Source organism: Rhinatrema bivittatum, chromosome 4, assembly GCF_901001135.1.
Source record: "Rhinatrema bivittatum chromosome 4, aRhiBiv1.1, whole genome shotgun sequence".
NCBI classification, from domain to species: domain Eukaryota; kingdom Metazoa; phylum Chordata; class Amphibia; order Gymnophiona; family Rhinatrematidae; genus Rhinatrema; species Rhinatrema bivittatum.
Window position 1 is genome coordinate 324,142,060 of NC_042618.1, and position 13,034 is coordinate 324,155,093.

Consider the following 13,034-nt stretch of genomic DNA (forward strand, 5'->3'; position numbering starts at 1 on the left):
TAAAGACTTTTAATTTTGAACAACAGAACCGGACAGAAGAGTGTTATTTTGGTGTGACTCGGGGGCAGATGGACAGTGATGTGGACCCCTGGGCAGTAAGGGTCACTGGCTCTTGAACACCCATCCGAGGCTAAGGGAGAGTGTTGTGGGTCCTCGGCACTGCTCTATTGCACGAATGATGAGTCCTTCCCTGATGTAACTGGACTGGTATGCAGAACCCCAGGAGGTCATGGGGCCTTGAGTAGTCTGTGGCCTTTCCTGTGTGTCCCCCTTGCCCCAGAGCTGACCAGTTCTGGAGGTATACAAACATCACCATTAAAAAAACCAAAAACAAAACAAAACAAACAAAACCAACAAAATGTATCAATCAATCAATTAATTAATTAATTAATTACCATGCAATTAGGATGCGGTGTTAGTATTCAGAAAATTACTTAACCAAAACACTTCTAGGCTACTTTGGTTTTGGATACAATAATCAATCTTCATTTTCCTTAGGAATTTAATTTTTGGGTCCCTCATGGCTCTTTCATTATGATTTAATAAACCATAATTTAATTAAAATGCCATCTACTTGGAACGAGCATGAAAGGAGATTAACATGCACAAAAATTAATGTAACATTTAATATTCATCTTTTATCCCACGGGGTGTTTTTAATAAGCAGATCAAAAGTTTAGAATCCAGCTACCGTGGTGATTTTATTTGAATCAGTATGACAGACAAAACATGGATTTTTTTTTCTTCTTTAATTTGTTTCTTGAGTTGTAAATACCGAGCTATAGCTTCCATATAGGGGACTTCAGACTTGTCCTCAGAGTGTGCTAAATACTCCTTTAAAGAAGACTTGGGAAAAAGCTGTAAATGAATGTTGTTATCTACACAGGAGGTTGTGGCTTTGGAAACAGTGTCTGTTAATCAGTCCTCCCTATTTAATGTTTTGTTTTTTTTCTCTTTTTGGTCAGCAGTTCATCCTTTCTCCTCTTTCTTCCGGCTCAGTGGAAACCCGTGCTGGGATTCTGCCACCATGAGCCTTCATTTGCAATTAGCCGGGGATTTTCCCCCCTATTTTAAAAGACTCTCCCTGCCATTACAGCAATAGTCCTGAAACTGTGAACCGTTCACCAGGGCTCCCTCTGGAATCCTGTATCATGGGCTCTGCATCCATCACACTGACCAGGACAATCCTCCTATCCCCAGGACTTATTGCCTCCACAGCAGCCCTAGCCCCCGGCAAGCCAGTGTATGGCAATCCCAATCCAACAATGGAAACAGGGGCTTTCTGCATGGCAAGGCACAGCACTGCCACTGAGTCACTGGACCAGCCCTATATCAATATTTTTTTTAATGATTTGATGACGTTGGCATCTGATGTCATGGCATGAAAGTAGCTCCTGCAGTGACATCACAAGAATTCCACCTACAGATTCACCGAAAATGAGAGAGAACGCAGACTTCAGAACCATTTTGTTGCATAAGAGACCCCCTCTCTCCTCATGCATTACTCAACCAATTGGCTCATCTGACTGGTAAAGCTGTCTAAAGACCCAGTTTCCAGAGGGAAACTTTAGTAAATGTCAGCAGAAAACGACCCTGGAGGGTCCATCCAGTCTGACCTGCAAGCTTTTTTGTTTCCCCTTCTTTATTTCTTTTTAGGGTAAGTGTGAAGGTTACCCTAGTCAACACTAATTACTGTTTCTTCATCTCCATCAATTATCCATTAGAAATCCTCTGTGCTTATCCCATACCCTTTTGAATTCCATTACCATCCTTGTCCTCCCTACCTCTACTGGGAGGGCATTCCAAGCACTCACCACCCTTTCTGTGAAGAAATACTTCCTGACATTGGTCCGGACTCAACCCCCTGCATATTAGGACTCCTTAATGTAGAGTTTTCTTTCTTTTGTGTGCCAGTTCATGTTGGTAATTGAACTTCTGTGATTTCTATTTGACATTGGCACTGCAGTTACCAAAATACACTTGGAGGGACAGGAATCAAAAAATGAGGAATGTGCCAAGCCTTAATCCCTCCAAAACTGGCAGCTTCAGAGAAGTTCAGACTGGTCTAATATTCTGGAACCCTTAATAATACAATTTCATTCAATAGCTGGAAAGCCTCAATATAGCTGACATGATTCCCCCTGCCCACAATGAGCATGAACACACAATAGGAGCAGTAAGTGCACTAAAAACAATAAGCCAGCTACAGATTCCTCTATCCTTACTTATGGATGATGTTATTTTTATTATGCTAGCATGTTAAGAATAAAACAAAAAGGATACAAATGCCTTTTTATGTTGATACTAATCTATACAGTTCACTGAAAAGTAATCTCTTTCTAATCCCCATTTTTGTGATCATCATTTTGTACAAGCAGGAATGGTGTGCTGGCTCAACTTGCTGAGAAACTGGCACTACCAACAGGTCATGAAATGACAGTTAAATGGAGTCCTGAGCTGTTGCTTATCACCATGAGCTGATTAAGGAAGAGGCAGAAGGAATGACTCAACAGGTTGTGGGACCTTCAGCTAAGCCACACATATACTAAGGATTACTGATCTTGGTAAATCATTCATGTGGGGGCGCATCTTGTTTGGACTAGTAGTGATATGCAGAGGGGCCAATGCAATTATCGTGAGCGAAAAAAGTGCGTCCAAACTGGGCGCCCGTTTTTTCAATGCGGGCACACCCACCTCTCCTAGGCGCCCGATTCAATACTCAAATGAGCTGGCATGCTAAAAAGGGTGTGTTAGGGATAAATTGTGCGTCCCTAGCACGTCCTTGGCATTGGGCGCCCAGGAGACATGTGCTGAGGGAGGGTTATGAAAATGGCCGCCCAGTATGAGCTTCCATTTTATCCCACGACAGCTAATTTACCAGCATAATACACACGCACAACATACACGGCCTGAAGCGTGAATATTTTGGGTAGCATCTTGATACTAAGTAGGAGGAACCACAGAAAGCAGCATCATGAAAAAATAAAAAAGCTTGATGGAAAAAAAAAATGTTCGGGGTACACAATATACACTCACAATATACACGCTCCAGACCGTGTATATTGTGCATGTGTACTGTGCCGGTAAATTAGCTGCCGAGGGGTTTTCATAACCCACACACGATGATAGTAAGCAGGAGTAACCACAGAAAAGCAGTATTTTGGGTTTTTTAGTTGAGCCCTTGGTGCGCGGCAAGACCTAACACCAACTCCAGGGCTGGAGTTAAAATGTGTGCATCAGGAGTTTCTGTGTTAAAACGTGTGCATCAGGTGCACGGTGATTTTTTGCATTGTGGATAATAGCTAATAGCCTCATTGACATGAGCACTATTAGCTACGCACTTGTTTGGACAGGCATTTTGGACGTGCTAATCCCATTACTACATTGGGAGTTATTCTAGCGTGTCCATACGCACATCAAGCTGTTCGCGAGGCTGAGCGCACTATATTGCATCAGCCCCAGAGTTTGCAGCTGCAGATGACAGGACATATTACGCTTACTGTAAGTCATCAGCCGGTAGGGTTTTCCCATCCTTGCCAGAAGAACCTTGTATCTTAGCTTTTTGGATTCATTTTAAATCAACTAAAGTGACATGCTGATGCACACTGTGTTTCTTTTTTACATTTCCACCGTGGGATGCGTGGCACTCCTCTGCAAAATTTCAAGAGTGCTTGGTGTTTCTTCATTGCAAGCAATGGGACTCTAGTGATACAGAGCTTACAGCAGCTGCAAGCTCTGTCAACATATCTCTTACCAAATACAATATGATGGGTCGTGTGTCTCCCCTAAGAACATATCAGACTGGTTTTGTTGTCTGTTCACTTCTTTTATCCTTCCTGTTTGAGCTTCTGAATCTCTTCCATTCATCTGACCTCACAATAGATTTTTGGTGACTGGGATGAATATGAACATGAACATGAAAATTATTGCCCTGAGAAGGATCATTATGAGGGCTATTTTCAAAGCCATTTCCGTGCGTAAAACAGTCTTTTACGCGTAGGAAAGGGGTCTTTCATCGCCTGAGGCACCTTTTTTGGGTTGTTGTTCTTTTTTTTTTTTTTTTACCTCGGAAGGCTGTATAATGAGAAATAAAGAAATGAATGAAAATCTTTGGAAACTGCCTACCCTCTCTGCAGATGAAGTTACACGTGTAGTGCCACTATGCACACAACTTTACACAGAGAGAGAAGAAGGCATTCCTGGGGGCGGGGCTGGCAAGAGTTAGCACACACACATGCACTTTTGAAATTTCCAAATTCTGCACGTACATTTTCCCGGGAAAAGTTCCCAGACACATAGCACACAAAGCTCCCCCCTCTGAAAATCGACGTACAGCCTGAGGCTAAAATGTACCCAGAGAATTAACAATAGCACTGCACTGGTACACGACTGGCATTCTGTATGAGTGCACATTATGCTTATAACTCTGAAAAAGCGCTGATCTACGAAAAGAAAGAAAACTGAACCGATAACACTAGAAAGGTGCAATTTTACTAAAAGAGCAAACACAGCATTGACTGTACTCAAAATGCTGGGAACTCTAAACTCCAGAATTAACCAAGGCTTTTGGAAATACGCCAACCCAGCAGCCATGGCATCTCATGCCTCCTCGTCCTACTCCTCTGCAGATTTGTCACACTGACCTGCACCTGCGCCTCGCTCCTCATCAGATAGCGCATTTTGTTGAGGATGCACTGCTGTAGCTGTTCCCAGGAGATGGCTCTGTCTTCTCTCATCAGCAAGGGAGGACCAAACCTGCAAAGCCATACAATCTGTTACGTACAATCAGGGTCCTACCAGGAATCTGTCAATCAAAATCCCAATATTTCTGCCAGACTGGATCAGACTATACCTCAACGGTGTCGGTTGGGGTGTCAAAAGGCTTCCTGTGACTGAAAGCAAGAAGTACTGCTCCCTTTCTAGTTCTGGCAACAGTCTAGATTGTTAGGCTACCCTGAAAATCAGACTGGTAAGGATGCTTTTCAGGAATAATTTCAGGGTCACAGTTCATCCTGGAACTAGCATTATACTGTTGGACATTTCACATGAAAACACAACACAGGGCAAACCTGTTTGTAACAGATTATCTCCCTGACTAATAAAAGTCACCAGAAGGCATGCCTGAGCCAGTGTGCTAAGCCAAGCATCCCTGTGGGAACTCTTAATGTTAACTCTTTATTTGCTTTATGTTATGTCAGTGAAGATCAGACCTTTCCCTCTTCCATTCTGTTCACAACTTGCAGGTGGGAGCACTGAGTGGAACACAGCCCCAGAGCATTCTGGAATGACCTTCTACAGGGCTTCCCCAAGCCAAGGCCAGAGAAACAGCCACGTGTACATTTCCAAAAAGGCACCTGGCTGACAGAAGAAGGCGCAAATCAGCCTGATGTACAAAGGATCTCCACAGTTTATATCCAAAGATCGGGCTGTTATACGGATAAGTATGCGTGTGCTTGAAATCGTTTCAAATGGAAGGTGCACATGGGGGGAGGGCAATTTTTAAAGAAATTTTGTTTTATTTATTTGTTTCATGCATATGTATATAGATATATCTATCTGTATATATATATATATATATATATATATATATATATATATACACACACACACATGTATACATACATATATATATGTATGTATACAGAGAGAGAGAGAGATCTGTGCTCAGCAGTGAATAGGAATTAACACTGAAACAATAAACACCAAACAAAACAAACATTAAAAAACCAGAGTTGCTTACCTGTAACAAGTGTTCTCCTAGGACAGCAGGATGTTAGTCCTCACAGATGGCTGACTTCATCGGATGGAGCCTGGCACAGAAAACGTTTGTCAAAGTTTCTAGAACTTTGTCTGGCACACAGAGCATGCCTAGCATGCCACTATCTGCGTGTCCACACGAGGTCCCTCTTCAATCTCGTAATATAAAATTCACGAGCGAAAAATAAAATAATAAAACGAAAGGAGAACACAACTCCTCGAGGTGGCGGGTGGGTTTCCTGAGGACTAACATCCTGCTATCTTAGCAGAGCATCTGTTACAGGTAAGCAATTCTGCTTCTCCTAGGGCAAGGAGGATGGCAGACCTCACAGATGGGTAAATATCAAGCTACAGGCTGCTCCCAGATTCAACAATGACCAATAGCCCCTAAAGGGGTGCCAACGGGCACAATAAACTACAGTGCTTTTGGTAACAGAGGGAGACAGCCTGAACCCAAACATTGGGCCCTAGGCAGAGAGAGTTGGGTTTTAAGCTGGAAAAGTTTGCAGAGGACAGATTGGCTGAAGTAACTATCCTGACGACCATCTTTGCCCAGGCAGTACTGGGCAGCGAACTTGTGTAGAGAACTCCAGGTCGCAGCCCTGCAGGTTTTGGCGAAGGGGACTGCCCGTAAGTGAGCCACCAACGCCGCCATAGCCCTCACAGAGTGACTTTTGACTCGGCCTCCCAGCTGAAGGCCCACCTGTGCATAGCAGAAGGAAATAGAATCTGCAAGCCAGTTGGATAGAGTTTGTTTACCCACCGCAACCCCCAATCTATTCTTATCGAAAGATATGAAGAGTTGAGTGGATTTTCTGTGGACTGCTTGCGTTCTAAGTAGAAGGCTAGAGCCCTCTTACAATCAAAGGTGTGTAAGACCCTCTCGCCCTGGTGAGAATGGGGCCTCGGAAAAAAGGTGGGCAGAATGATGGACTGATAAGAGGTGAAAATCAATCACTACCTTAGACAGGAACTTAGGATGGGTATGGAGCACCACCCTATCATGAAAGAATTTTGTGTAGGGCGGATACGTAACTAACGCCTGAAGCTCACTAACCCTATGCGCCAAAGTGATTGCCACCAGGAATAAAACTCAGATCATAGGCGCGCATAGGCTCAAAGGGATGGAGAATGAGCTGCTCTAACACAAGCTGGAGGTCCCAGGATACAACAGGAGGCCGGAGGGGGGGCTTCAATTGAAGCAAGCCCCGCATAAAATGATCTACTGTGGGCTGAATAGAGATGGGTGTGCCGCAACACCTTGATGGTAAGCACTAACCATACTCAGGTGAACCCTGACTGAGGTGGTTTTAAGTCCCGCCTCAGAAAGGTGCCACAAATAGTACAAGAAACTCAGTGTGGGGCAGGTGAATGGATCTAAGCCATGTCCCTCGCACCAGACTGAAAACCTCCTCCACTTCAGTTGGTAAGGCTTCCTGGAAGCTACCAGCACCTGAGACACATTGTCAGAAAGGTCCAGGGGCTGCAGGACTAGGCACTCAATATCCAGGCTCACAGGGCTAATGCCCGGAGGTTTGGATCGAGCAGTCTGCCCTGATCTTGTGATATCAGATCGGGAGAGGTCCCTAGATGGATGGGCTCCCTGAAGAAGCAGAAACCAGACCTGTCTGGGCTAGTATGGGGCCACAAGAATCATACTCCCCGATCCTGCTAGAGCTTCAAGAGAGTCTTCATGACCAGCGGAAGAGGAGGATATGTGTACAGGAGACCTGTGCCCCAATGTTGGGCAAAGGTGTCTGAGGCTGGAAGCCTGTCCGTCCCATATAGGGAGCAGAAGTTACCTTGCAGTTGCAGGGGGAGGCAAAGAGATCCATATCCAGAGTTCCCCATTGGTGGAATATCCAGGCTGCCACTGCCGGATCCAGGGACCACTCATGTGGCCGAAACGTACAGCTCAGGCGGTCTGCCAGTACGTTCATTTCTCTGGCTAGGTACGTCGCTCTCAGGGACATGCCCTGTGACAGAGCCCAGGACCAAATTTGCACTGTCTACTGACAGAGGAGGAACGAACCCATGCCTCCCTGTTTGTTGATGTGAGACAGGAGGTCCCAAAATGCCCAGAGCGCGTAACAAATCGCCCGAAGCTCAAAGAAGTTTATCTGGTAGAGAGATTCCTGAGCCGTCCACTGACCCTGCGTGTGCAGGTTGTGCACATGGCCCCCCCCCCGAACCGTGGAGGGAGGCATCAGTGGTAAGTACTACCTGAGGCGGGGCAGCCTGAAAAGGGGTCCCCCACTTCAGGTTGGAGAGGTTCTCCCACCAGGACAGGGAGACCCACAGAGGTGAGGTCCTGGAACGCTTGTAGCCATTGCGATCGTAATGTCTACTGTGCTCTATACATGCAGAGGCGGGCCAACGGCGTGAAATGGACAGAGGCAGCCATGTGGCCCAAGAGATGAAGCAGCAGATGAGCGGGAACCTGACTGCTGCGCACCAAGCCAGCCAGAGATGAAAGGGCAAAAGCCCAATCTTGGGGCAGAAATGCTTTGGTCTAAAGCGTGTCCAGTGTGGCTCCAATGAAGTCCAGATGGTACTATGGGCCGAGATGGGATTTGGGGCAATTGATAACAAGTCCCTGGGACTGCAGCACCTGGATAGCCGATGTAGAGAGCACAGTGCCCCCTGCTGGGAGGCACTCGATCAGCCAGTAGTCCAGGTAGGGGAACACATGCACCCCCTGTCGCCGGAGGTGCGCCCCTACTACTGCCAGGCACTTAGTAAAAACCCAAGGGGCTGAAGCCAGGCCGAAAGGCAGGTTTGTCCGCACAAGTGGAGATCGATCCGTGAATGCGTCCAAAAGATATATTACTTTTGCTGGTCATATAGTGATATATATGATCCTCCATACACAAATTGTTCAATTTGTGAATTGAAGAGAATACACACAAGCCCCTGAGGCAGCCGTCTTGATACGGCGAAACTCGGCCAGAGTCGGGCTACCCTTTGTCTCCACTTCAATAAAGGAATTTCACAAGACTTTTGGCATCTATTCCTTTGTTCACCCTTTCCCACCACAAAGTGCAGATACTTCCTGTGACTCAGAAAGATCGCAATGTGGGCGTAGACATCTTTCAGGTCGAGGAAGCAGAGCCAGTCTCCTCCGTTGAGGAGAGGGATCAGGGTGTCAAAGAGACCAATTTGAACTTTTCCCTCTGCAGGAATTGTTCAACACTGAGACTGAGTGGGGCGAAGACCCCCAGTTCTCTTTGGTATCAGGAAATACCTTGAATAGAACCCTCAGAGCTCATGGCGGAGGGGAACAGGTTCTACCGCTCCTGCCATTATAAGGGCGGAGAGCTCTGTAAGAAGTATTTCCTGCCAGGCGCCCGAACCCCACGATGGACATGGTGGAAAATTTGCAGGGACATCCCTGAAATACAGCTGATAACCCCAGTGTATGATCGTAAGAACCCAGTGGTCTGAGTAACAAGAGCCAAAGGTGAGCGTAGCGAAGAAGCCTGCCCCCTATAGGGGGGAAGGACGCTGGGGTTATGGTAGGCTGACTCGGGCTCCTTTGCCCCCAGTCAAAACCCATAGCAGGGCTCTGCTGGGGCGCTGGTTGGGGCTTGGGGGCCTACTGTTGGTGAGGACAAGCCCTAGAACCAGCAAGGGGCGTACGCACCCGAGAGGCTTGAGGGTAAAATTTCTTTTGACGGAAGAAAGACCTCCTCTAGTTTTGTCGGGAGGACTTTCTAGCGGAAGATGGCAGGTCGGAAGCACTAGCCGATAGCTGTTGAAGGGTCTCATGGTGGTCCTTCAACTGGGCTACCACATCCTTGACCTTGTCTCCAAAGAGATTCTTGCCTGTGCAGGGCAGATCAGCCAGCTTCTACTGAACCTCTGGGAGGAGATCCAAGGCTCGGAGCTAGGCCATCCTATGAGTGCCAATGCCTACTGCAGCCACACTCACTGCTGTCTCGAAGACATCGTAGGTGGATCTCACCTCATGAACATAAGAACATGCCATACTGGGTCAGACCAAGGGTCTATCAAGCCCAGCATCCTGTCTCCAAAGGTGGCCAATCCAGGCCATAAGAACCTGAAAAGTTCCCAAAAACTAAGTCTATCCCATGTTACTGTTGCTAGTAATAGCAGTGGCTATTTTCTAAGTCAACTTAATTAATAGCAGGTAATGGACTTCTCCTCCAAGAACTTATCCAATCCTTTTTTAAACCCAGCTACACTAACTGCACTAACCACATTCCCTTGCAACAAATTCCAGAGTTTAATTGTGTGTTGAGTGAAAAAGAACTTTGTCTGATTAGTTTTAAATGTGCCACATGCTAACTTCATGTAGTGTCCCCTAGTCCTTCTATTATCCGAAAGAGTAAATAACCGATTCACATTTACCCATTCTAGACCTCTCATAATTTTAAACACCTCTATCATATCCCCCCTCAGCCCTCTCTTCTCCAAGCTGAAGAGTCCTAACCTCTTTAGTCTTTCCTCATAGGGGAGCTGTTCCATCCCCTTTATCATTTTGGTCACCCTTCTCTGTACCTTCTCCATTGCAACTACATCTTTTTTTAGATGCAGCGACCAGAATTGTACACAGTATTCAAGGTGCGGTGTCACCATGGAGCGATACAGAGGCATTATGACATTTTCCATTTTATTCACCATTCCCTTTCTAATAATTCCCAACATTCTGTTTGCTTTTTTGACTGCCGCAGCACACTGAACCAACAATTTCAATGTGTTATCCACTATGATGCCTAGATCTCTTTCTTGGATGGTAGCTAATATGGAACCTAACATTGTGTAACTATAGCATGGGTTATTTTTCCCTATATGCATCACCTTGCACTTATCCACATTAAATTTCATCTGCCATTTGGATGCCCAATTTTCCAGTCTCACAAAATCTTCCTGCAATTTATCACAATCTGCTTGTGATTTAACTACTCTGAATAATTTTGTATCATTTGCACATTTGATTACCTCACTCATCGTATTTCTTTCCAGATCATTTATAAATATATTGAAAAGTACGGGTCCCAATACAGATCCCTGAGGCACTCCACTGCCCACTGGTGATTTATTACTCTTTGTCAATCAGGCCTACCACATCTTCTAGGTTCACCGTGATTTGGTTCAGTCCATCTGAATCATTACCCATGAAAACCTTCTCCGGTACAGGTATCTCCCCAACCTCCTCTTCAGTAAACACCGAAGCAAAGAAATTGTTTAATCTTTCCGCTATGGCCTTATCTTCTTTAAGGGCCCTTTTAACCCCTTGATCATCTAACAGTCCAACTGGCTCCTCACAGGCTTTGTGCTTCGGATATATTTGTTAAAGTTTTTACTGTGAATTTTTGCCTCTATGGCCAACCTCTTTTCAAATTCTCTCTTAGCCTGTCTTATCAATGTCTTTACATTTAATTTGCCAACGCTTATGCATTATATTTTCTTCTGTTGGATCCTTCTTCTAATTTTTGAATGAAGATCTTTTGGCTAAAATAGCTTCTTTCACCTCACCTTTTCACCATGCCGGTAATCGTTTTGCCTTCCGGACTGTGCTTCTAGGATGGTATTTTTTAATCATGACCACTCCTCTTACACACTTTTTACCTTTGCAGTTTTTTCTATTTTTCTTATTTTATCAAAGTTTCCTTTTTGAAAGTTTAGCACGAGAGCCATGGATTTGCTTACTGTCCCCCTTCCAGTCATTAATTCAAATTTGATCATATTATGATCATTATTGCTAAGCGGCCCTACCACTGTTACCTCTCTCACCAAATCCTGTGCTCCACTAAGAATTAGATCTAAAATTGCTCCCTCTCTAGTCATTTCCTGAACAAATTGCTCCATAAAACTGTTATTTATTCCATCCAGGAACTTTATTTCTCTAGCATGTCCCGATGATACATTTCCCAGTCAATATTGGGGTAATTGAAATCTCCCATTATTACTGCACTACCAATTTGGTTACCTTCCCTAATTTCTCTTAGCATTTCACTATCAGTCTCACCAACTTGGACAGGCAGACGGTAGTATACACCTATCACTATACTCTTCCCCAACACTCAAGGGATTTCTACCTATAAAGATTGGATTGTGCATTTAGTCTCATGCAGGATGTTTATCCTGTTGGATTCTATGCCATCCCGGACATAAAGTGCTACACCGCTTCCCAGGTACTCCTCTCTGTCATTGCGATATAATTTGTACCCCGGTATAGCACTGTCCCATTGGTTATCCTCCTTCCACCATGACTCTGAGATGCCAATTAAGTCTATGTCATCATTCACTGCTATACATTCTAATTCTCCCACCTTACTTCTTAGACTTCTGGCATTCGCATACAAACATTTCAAAGTTTGTTTTTTGTTTGTATTTTCATTCTGCTTTTTAATTGATAATGATAAGTTAGAATTTTTTAGTTCAGGTGAGGTTTTAGTTACAGGCACTTGGACTACTTTTCTTATTATTGGAACCTCACTGTCGGGATGCCTTAATTCTAATGTGTCATTAGTATCCCTTGAAGATACCTCCCTCCGAACCATGCGCTGCTGAGCGACTGTCGGCTTTCCCCACAATGCCCTGAGCAGTGTTCTCAGGGAGTGTAAGGTTGGGTTTGTGGTGGAAATGTCCGCATGGGAATGGCACTTCCAAAGCTACGTGCATACCTTTCCCAGCAAAACCCTGTCTGCAGGAAAAAGCAGGTGCAATTTGGACCCATGGCAATTTTCAAAGAGAAAGTGCATGCATATTTTCCCTTAGACAACTGATGCAAAGACTGCGGGCAAAAAGGAAGTGTGGTCTTTGCATGGATGCATCAAGCAGTCTGAATACTGCTGCCTACATAGACAAGTACAGTTTCAAAAGCATGCTTCCCTAAAACGCTCCTGGCAATGCGTTTTAGGAACGTGTACTTGGAGGTGACTGAAAATTCACTTTTGTGGATTTAGCCATTCTACCTGCCTGCCTAACACCTTGGTTTTCTTTTTCTTTTTGCACTTTCACAGATCCCGACTAAACCTTTGAAAATTTACCTTTTTAAACTTTTCAATAGTTCATTTTCCTATTGCATGGTTACCTTTCTGTGCCTATTCTCTTACCGGATAGATACATATGTAAGTTTCAGTGTGTGCCTGCCTATGCTCTGATTATAGGTACAAGAAAAACGTCCCATTAAAACTCATGTGCCTTCTGCATTTTCTCCTGACAGTAGTCTCAGCTGTGTTGGAGATTTCCATTTGATTTATGCCTCCAGCATGAGGAAACCATAGCAGATGTATGGTGCCATAACTAAA

General features: G+C 44.8%; 1 protein-coding gene across 1 annotated transcript in view; it reads right to left on the bottom strand.

Moving 5' to 3' along the window:
* Window positions 1-13,034, bottom strand: part of USP43 (ubiquitin specific peptidase 43) — a 629,533-nt gene that overhangs the window by 134,187 nt on the left and 482,312 nt on the right. The window contains exon 8 of the mRNA XM_029600319.1: window positions 4,644-4,755. Coding sequence (XP_029456179.1) covers window positions 4,644-4,755 — 112 coding nt within the window. The remainder of the gene's footprint in view (window positions 1-4,643; window positions 4,756-13,034) is intronic.